Source organism: Nerophis ophidion, linkage group LG17, assembly GCF_033978795.1.
Source record: "Nerophis ophidion isolate RoL-2023_Sa linkage group LG17, RoL_Noph_v1.0, whole genome shotgun sequence".
Lineage (NCBI taxonomy): Eukaryota > Metazoa > Chordata > Actinopteri > Syngnathiformes > Syngnathidae > Nerophis > Nerophis ophidion.
The window spans coordinates 11,271,192-11,280,560 of NC_084627.1; the positions used below are offsets into that span (position 1 = coordinate 11,271,192).

Sequence of the window (9,369 nt, forward strand, 5' to 3'; positions counted from 1 at the left end):
TTTGTCTTTTATTTTATTAATCTATTATTATTTTAATTGTATAAATCTTTATTTATAAAGTGCAACATTTACAAACAATCGAGAAATAAATGAACATTTGCCTTCCTTTTATATTGTCACATAGCAACGGTGTCATAGTGGGCGGAGCCAGTAGACATCCGGGAAACTAAGTCACGTGGGACGCTTTGCATCGTGACCTGTGTCAGCTGACTGCAGTCAAAGAACAGCAGCTCGAGTCAGTCGTCGAGTCCGAGTCGCTACTAGTCGTCCATCATGGCGAGTCAGTCTCAGGGCATCCAGCAGCTGCTGCAGGCGGAGAAGAGAGCCGCCGAGAAGGTGGCGGAAGCCCGTAAACGTAAGTAGCACGTCGCCCTAGGCTGGGAAGCTAGGCGGCTAGGCTAGGCTAGGCTAGGTGGCTAAGCTAGGACGCCTCCTATCCTTGGCCGCTTCTTTTATTTCCGTTTAAAACCTTTTTGTTGACATACTCGAACACAAAAGACAACTTAATTTAACAACTTTCTTTAGATTTCGTCTGTTTAATAGACTTATTAACGCGTGAACATGTTCGACGCGGGATCACGTGATTTACTTACTTTTTGGGTCACGTGATGCAAAGTAAGCACGTAAACTTATCTTTTTGTGATCCTGTCTTTGTTGCCCTAAATAATGAATCATAGACGAATTGGTTACTCAAGCTAGTTTATCATAAATCAACAGTTTATTTTAAATTTACAACAGAATTAAATATAACATATCAGGATCTAAATCAGAAATACTTTAATAATCCCCGAAGGGAAAGTAACATTTTCAGCGCAATTCCATTCAAGAGTGGACAAACATTACAGGGAGACAGAACAGGATCAAACATTACAGGGAGACAGAACAGGATCAAACATTACAGGGAGACAGAACAGGATCAAACATTACAGGGAGACAGAATAGGATCAAACATTACAGGGAGACAGAACAGGATCAAACATTATAGGGAGACAGAACAGGATCAAACATTACAGGGAGACAGAACAGGATCAAACATTACAGGGAGACAGAACAGGATCAAACATTACAGGGAGACAGAACAGGATCAAACATTATAGGGAGACAGAACAGGAGAAGACAGGGGCGGTATAGCTCGGTTGGTAGTGGCCGTGCCAGCAACTTGAGGGTTGCAGGTTCGATTCCCGCTTCCGCGATCCTAGTCACTGCCGTTGTGTCCTTGGGCAAGACACTTTACCCACCTGCTCCCAGTGCCACCCACACTGGTTTAAATGTAACTTAGATATTGGGTTTCACTATGTAAAGCGCTTTGAGTCACTAGAGAAAAGCGCTACATAAATATAATTCACAAATATATAAATATAATTCACAGAACAGGATTTTTGTGATCCTGTCTTTGTTGCCCTAAATAATGAATCATAGACGAATTGGTTACTCAAGCTAGTTTATCATAAATTAACAGTTTATTTTAAATTTACAACAGAATTAAATATAACATATCAGGATCTAAATCAGAAATACTTTAATAATCCCCGAAGGGAAAGTAACATTTTCAGCACAATTCCATTCAAGAGTGGACAAACATTACAGGGAGACAGAACAGGATCAAACATTACAGGGAGACAGAACAGGATCAAACATTACAGGGAGACAGAACAGGATCAAACATTACAGGGAGACAGAATAGGATCAAACATTACAGGGAGACAGAACAGGATCAAACATTATAGGGAGACAGAACAGGATCAAACATTATAGGGAGACAGAACAGGATCAAACATTACAGGGAGACAGAACAGGATCAAACATTACAGGGAGACAGAACAGGATCAAACATTATAGGGAGACAGAACAGGAGAAGACAGGGGCGGTATAGCTCGGTTGGTAGAGTGGCCGTGCCAGCAACTTGAGGGTTGCAGGTTCGATTCCCGCTTCCGCGATCCTAGTCACTGCCGTTGTGTCCTTGGGCAAGACACTTTACCCACCTGCTCCCAGTGCCACCCACACTGGTTTAAATGTAACTTAGATATTGGGTTTCACTATGTAAAGCGCTTTGAGTCACTAGAGAAAAGCGCTATATAAATATAATTCACAAATATATAAATATAATTCACAGAACAGGATCAAACATTACAGGGAGACAGAACAGGATCCAATATTACAGGGAGACAGAACAGGATCAAACATTACAGGGAGACAGAACAGGATCAAACATTACAGGGAGACAGAACAGTGTAATGTTCTTGCATCAGAGTGACTGTAGAAATAATGAGAGTTTGATCCTTGAACTCGTAACTTTAATAACCACGCATCAGCGGCATCTCATAACTGGCATACATCTTTAGTCAAGTAGCAACCCCACTTCCCGTACTTCCTGTCCAGCAACGTGACTTCAAAATAAAATACCTTACGTTCTGGTGAACATCACAAACAGGATCAAACTTTACAGGGAGACAGAATAGGATCAAACATTACAAGGAGACGGAACAGGATCAAATATTACAGGGAGACAGAACAGGATCAAACTTTACAGGGAGACAGAACAGGATCAAACATAGGGAGACAGAATAGGATCAAACATTACAAGGAGACGGAACAGGATCAAATATTACAGGCAGACAGAACAGGATCAAACATTACAGGGAGACAGAACAGGATCAACCATTACAGGGAGACAGAACAGGATCAATCATTACAGGGAGACAGAACAGGATAAAAATGAAAGGGAGACAGAACAGGATCAAACATGAAAGGGAGACAGAACAGGATCATTGATTGAAACATAGAGAGACAGAACAGGATCAAACATTACATGGAGACAGAACAGGATCGAACATTACAGGGAGACAGAACAGGATCAAACATTACAGGTAGACAGAACAGGATCAAACATAGGGGGACAACTGGATCCAACATTATAGGGAGACAGAACAGGATTAAACATTACATGGAGACAGAACAGGATCAAACATTACAGGGAGACAGAACAGGATCAAACATTATAGGGAGACGGAACAGGATCGCTGACGGGTGTGCCAACTTCCGGCGCCCCTTACAAAAATGGTGAGGAATAGGTAAACGCTGTGGGGGGTGAGAGAAAAAAAATCAGTCTATGCCTGAGGCCAAGGAAGGAAAAAAAAAACTCTCAGCCCATACTTGCCAACCTTGAGACCTCAGAATTAGGGAGATATTCAAAAGGCCCGCTGGGGGTTTTTATATATATATCCATCCTTCCATTTTCTACCGCTTGTCCCTTTCGGGATCGCGGGGGGCGCTGGCGCCTATCTCAGCTACAATTGGGCGGAAGGCGGGTACACCCTGGACAAGTCGCCACCTCATCACAGGGCCAACACAGATAGACAGACAACATTCACACTCACATTCACACACTAGGGCCAATTTAGTGTTGCCAATCAACCTATCCCCAGGTGCATGTCTTTGGAGGTGGGAGGAAGCCGGAGTACCCGGAGGGAACCCACGCATTCACGGGGAGAACATGCAAACTCCACACAGAAAGATCCTGAGCCTGGATTTGAACCCAGGACTGCAGGACCTTCGTATTGTGTGAAACATATATATATATATATATATATATATATATATATATATATATATATATGTACCTGAACTCTTCCACAACTATATATATATATCCATATATCCATCCAAGTCTGAGTCCATGGTTGTTGCCCGGAAAAGGGTGGAGTGCCAGTACCTAGGAGTCTTGTTCACGAGTGAGGGAAGAGTGGATCGTGAGATCGACAGGCGGATCGGTGCGGCGTCCTCAGTTATGTGGACGCTGTATCGATCCGTTGTGGTGAAGGAGGAGCTGAGCCGGAAGGCAAAGCTTTCAATTTACCAGTTGATCTATGTTCCCATCCTCACCTATGGTCATGAGCTTTGGGTCATGACCGAAAGGATAAGATCACGGGTACAAGCGGCCCAAATGAGTTTCCTCCGCCGTGTGGCGGGTCTCTCCCTTAGAGATAGGGTGAGAAGCTCTGCCATCCGGGAGGAGCTCAAAGTGAAGCCGCTGCTCCTCCACATGGAGAGGAGCCAGATGAGGTGGTTGGGGACCAGATGCCACTCGAACGCCTCCCTAGGGAGGTGTTTAGGGCACGTCCGACCGGTAGGAGGCCACGGGGAAGACCCAGGACACGTTGGGAAGACTATGTCTCCCGGCTGGCCTGGGAACGCCTCGGGATCCCCCCGGGAAGAGCTGGACGAAGTGGCTGGGGAGAGGGAAGTCTGGGCTTCTCTGCTTAGGCTGCTGCCCCCGCGACCTGACCTCTGATAAGCGGAAGATGATGGATATATATATATAAAAGAGAAGTTTTGCCATTAGCAAATCCTCATCGAACTGATTCCTTATCGAATACAGTGAGTGCACACACAGCAACCTGAGTTCCAAAAGCCATAGATGTTATGTGACTTGGCCGGCAGGCTGTTTGTATGGAGGCAAAGCGGAGGTGACTGAGGACAGCATGCGGCCGTTAAAGGGTGAAGGTTTCAGGTGAGACAGGACGATAAAGGCACACCCCCAATATTGTTGTCCGGGTGGAAATTGGGAGGAATCCGAGAGAATGCTTGCCCCGGGAGATTTTCGGGAGGGGTGCTGAAATTCGGGACTCTCCCGGGAATATCGGGAGGTGTTGGCAAGTATGTCTTAGCCATAGCACACAAACAAATGTGTGTAAGAGGGGAAACATCAAAGAACACAAGGGACAATTAAGACATTATGTCCATGAATGATCAAACCATCTCCTCCATTGTTATGATCCAGGTAAAAACCGTCGTCTGAAGCAAGCCAAGGAAGAAGCTCAAGCCGAGATCGAACAATATCGACTCCAGAGAGATAAAGAATTTAAGACGAAAGAGGCGGCGGTGAGCATACTTGACTTCCTATTTTTTGCAATCTTTTAATAGCTTACTGTACTTACAATAATGACATACTGCTGATTATATACTCGCACTGGAAAAGAACCACTCGTACTGCTACTGGCACAGCAGTTCTTGTACATATTTCTACAAGTATACCACAGTAAATATATTCCTACTACTATTACTAAGGCTGTGGCTCTTCAAAACAATTCTCCATTCAAAAATCATTACTTTATAATAACACTGGGTACACTTTGCCAGCCACTTCGGGCCCGGAAATGGCGAACGCAACACAAAAAGACGCTTGGGGGGCCCCCTGCCCTACCACCCCGTTTCTTCTTGAGGATTATGGTCATTCTTCATTTAAAGGCCTACTGAAATGAGATGTTCTTATTCAAACGGGGATAGCAGGTCCATTCTATGTGTCATACTTGATCATTTCGCGATATTGCCCTATTTTTGCTGAAAGGATTTAGTAGAGAACATCGACGATAAAGTTCGCAACTTTTGTTGGCTAATAATAAAGCCTTGCCTGTACCGGAAGTAGCAGACGATGTGCGCGTGACGTCACGGGTTGTAGAGCTCCTCACATCCCCACATTGTTTACAATCATGGCCACCAGCAGCTAGAGCGATTCGGACCGAGAAAGCGCCAATTTCCCCATTAGTTTGAGCAAGGATGAAAGATTCATGGACGAGGATAGTGACAGTGAAGGACTAGAAAGAAAAAAAAGATGAGGGCAGTGGGAGCGATTCAGATGTTATTAGACACATTTACTAGGATAATTCTGGAAAATCCCTTATCTGCTTATTGCGTTAGTAGTGTTTTAGTGAGATTATATGGTACCTGAAAGTCGGAGGGGTGTGGCATTGTGTCTTTAAGGGAAGCCACAAGCTCCGCTCATCTCTCCGGTGAAAGCCGACTTATTACCACAATTTTCCCACCGAAACCTGCCGGTTGACATGTGGTCGGGAACCATGTTCGCTTGACCGCTCTGTTCCATCGTTAAGCTTCACCTTCTGGAATTTTAAACAAGGAAACACCGTGTGTTTGTGTGGCTAAAGGTTAAAAGCTTCCCACCGCCATCTTTCTACTTAGACTTCTCCATTATTAATTGAACAAATTGCAAGAGATTCAGCAACACAGTTGTCCAGAATGCTGTGTAATTAATTACGCGATTAAAGCAGAGTACTTATAGCTTGGATCGGGCTGGAAAAAAATGTCCGCTACATCCGGTGACGTCAAACGCACGAGTCATCATACCGCCACGTTTTCAACAGGATACATCGCGCTAAATTTAAAATTGCAATTTAGTAAACTAAAAAGGCCGTATTGGCATGTGTTGCAATGTTAATATTTCATCATTGATATATAAACTATCAGACTGCGTGGTCGCTAGTAGTGGCTTTCAGTAGGCCTTTAAAAGGGAAAATATGAACATCCTGGTAGTCAGCATCCTAATGACAGCAGACATTGCACAGTAAGTGATGTTTTATATGCTTGTTGGCTCTCATACAGGGAGCAGTAGTCAGTCATGAAGGAAAAAATTAAGCAAATGTAAACTAATGCACGGTTCATGCTTTAAATGATCAAAATACATCTATATTAAATGTTTTTATAAATGTGTCCATTACTACATAACATATATACTTATATCATGGAGGGGTTTTGATGTTTCTTTAAGCGTTTTATAGGCGGAATTTCACGGCCCCTATAGGCTCCTTTTGTAAGCAAACTACATCCATCCATTTCCTACTGCTTGTCCCTTTTCGGGTCGCAGATGGTGCTGGAGCCTATCTTAGCTACAATCGGGCGGAAGGCAGGGTACACGCTGGACAAGTCTCCATCTCATCACAGTGCTGTGCAAGCAAACGTTTGATCGCAATTATTTAATATTTAGAATGCAAAAAAAAAATCCATCTGTCATGTCTTTCATAATGATAGTGAACAAAAACTCCTTTGTCCCACACGCCATTAGACTGTACAACTCCTCTCTGGGACGGGGACGGTGGATGCAAAACAATAACAGTGCAATACGTTTTCATAACATGGTCACTACTGCCTACTTTGTCTTGTTATATTCTTATTTTACTGTTATATTTTTATTCCCGTTGTTGCTTTTTATTTATTTATTCTCATTGTAATATTTCTCTATTTTGTTTCCATTTAAACCCCCATTATTTACTTTTTACTTTTATTTAAATTGATCTCAACTATGTACACTGCTGCTGGAATTTTAATTTTCCTGAAGGAACTCTCCTGAAGGAATCAATGAAGTACTATCTATCTATCTATCTATCTATCTATCTATCTATCTATCTATCCATCCATCCATCCATCCATCCATCCATCCATCCATCCATCCATCCATCCATCCATCCATCCATCCATCCATCTAACATGCAAAATGTAAAAAAAAATGTAATTCTTTAAAAGAAAACTGGTTTTGTTTAGTAACCATCCATCCATTTTCTACTGCGGGTCCCTTTTGGGGTGGTGGGGGGTGCTGGAGCCTATCTCAGCTGCAATCGGGCGGAAGGCAGGGTACACCCTGGACAAGTCGCCACTTCATCGCAGGGCTTTGCAAGCAAACTTTTGATCGCAATTATTTAATATTTAGAATGCAAAAAAAAAAAAATCCATCCGTCGTGTCTTTTATATAGATTGTGAACTTTTGATCGCAATTATTTAATATTTAGAATGCAAAAAAACGTCCATCGGTCATGTCTTTTATATAGATTGTGAACAGGCAAAATGTAAAAAAAAATAATGAAATTCTTCTTTAAAAGAAAACTGGTTTTGTTTAATAACCATCCATCCATCCATTTTCTACTGCCTGTCCCTTTTGGGGTGGCGGGGGGTGCTGGAGCCTATCTCAGCTGCAATCGGGCGGAAGGCAGCGTACACCCTGGACAAGTCGCAACTTCATCGCGGGGCTTTGCAAGCGAACTTTTGATCGCAATTATTTAATATTTAGAATGCAAAAAAAAGTCCATCCGTCATGTCTTTCATAATGATTGTGAACAGGCAAAATGTAAAAAAAATAATGAAATTCTTCTTTAAAAGAAAACTGGTTTTGTTTAGTAACCATCCATCCATCCATTTTCTACTGCCTGTCCCTTTTGGGGTGGCGGGGGGTGCTGGAGCCTATCTCAGCTGCAATCGGGCGGAAGGCAGGGTACACCCTGGACAAGTCGCAACTTCATCGCAGGGCAAACTTTTGATCGCAATTATTTAATATTTAGAATGCAAAAAAAAAAAAATCCATCCGTTGTGTCTTTTATATAGATTGTGAACAGGCAAAATATAAAAAAAAGTGGTTTTGTTTAATAACATTCTAGCCACATATTTAATCAAGTCAAATAGAAATAAGGCAACAAGGGTATCCAACACTACAGAAGATATCAGTACTACTAGATTTTCCTGAGTGACCAGACAAAAATAGATTTGTGATTTTTTTTCAATCTATTAATAATCACTACAAATGAGAATCGCACTAATGCATTTTGATTCATCCCCTATCCAGGCCCTGGGTTCCCATGGCAACAGCGCTGTGGAAGTGGACCGGGACACGGTGGAGCGCATGGGTCATATCCAAGCCAGTTACCGTGGTAACCGGGAGGCGGTCCTGGGTGACCTCCTGCGCCGCGTGTGCGACATTAAACCCGAACTTCACGCTAACTATCGCGTGGCCGGCTAGTATGATAGCGAGGTAGCGGTGGCACTGTTGGCGTTCCTGGCTTGATGTTGTTTTGTGCTGTGTTCGATGTTAATAAATATTTAATTGTGGTCTTGCTCATTTTAGTCCTGTACCTATTTATGTACAAAAAAATATATATTTCAGTTTTCATGTATTTTTTTTTTCCTGTATTTGAGTGGCTGCTGATCATTAAGGTGATTATGTGAACTTGTGATTTCCTGTAAGTGTAATAGTTAAATGTGAGTAAGAACACAAGCTGTGGCAGTCACATGACAAGTCACCTGATGGAAATAAATAACTTAACATTTGAATTGTGTTGTTTTTCCAACAGTTTGAAGTATAAACATATTGTGTACGGCAATGGTGTGATTGCAGGTTAGCTACATGAGAAATGTATCATGTATATTTTTGGATATATAGTAAAGTTGTACTTTAACTTAATGCCTTCAGTTACCAGCGTCTCTGGCATTAGATGCTGTTGCAAATGTCACACAATGCACCTCGTAAGATTCCACCAAAACATACACTGGCATTGGATAGGATATGTCTTTTTTGTTATAGCACAAATGCAATGAAACTTTGTTTTCTGCACAAGATTAGACAAACTGTACCGGGTTACAGAACAGGAACGCTGATGGGTCGCCACAAGGCGCCCTGTAAAAGGGGGGGAAGGTTAAGTAAAAAAATACAAACTAGACTGGGCTCCTAAGGGGGCCCAGTCTGGAGTGGGAAAAAACCCTCCATAGCAAAGCACATGTACATATTACAATGTACATCTCGAGGTATCTAGC

The 9,369-nt window shown here is 42.5% G+C and overlaps 1 protein-coding gene across 1 annotated transcript; it reads left to right on the plus strand.

Moving 5' to 3' along the window:
• The first annotated feature begins 167 nt into the window (after window positions 1–167).
• atp6v1g1 (ATPase H+ transporting V1 subunit G1) lies at window positions 168–8,889 on the plus strand. The gene is made up of 3 exons (XM_061876259.1): window positions 168–355; window positions 4,781–4,881; window positions 8,405–8,889. Exons 1-3 carry the CDS (start codon window positions 274–276, stop codon window positions 8,576–8,578), a joined length of 357 nt encoding a protein of 118 aa, XP_061732243.1. The 5' UTR covers window positions 168–273; the 3' UTR covers window positions 8,579–8,889.
• Window positions 8,890–9,369: the final 480 nt, after the last annotated feature.

Coding starts and splice junctions, on each gene's coding strand:
- atp6v1g1 (XM_061876259.1), top strand. CDS start 274: ATGGCGAGTCAGTCTCAGGGCATCCAGCAGCTGCTGCAGGCGGAGAAG. Junction 356..4,780: donor GGTGGCGGAAGCCCGTAAAC/GTAAGTAGCACG, acceptor GTTATGATCCAG/GTAAAAACCGTCGTCTGAAG. Junction 4,882..8,404: donor TTAAGACGAAAGAGGCGGCG/GTGAGCATACTT, acceptor TCCCCTATCCAG/GCCCTGGGTTCCCATGGCAA.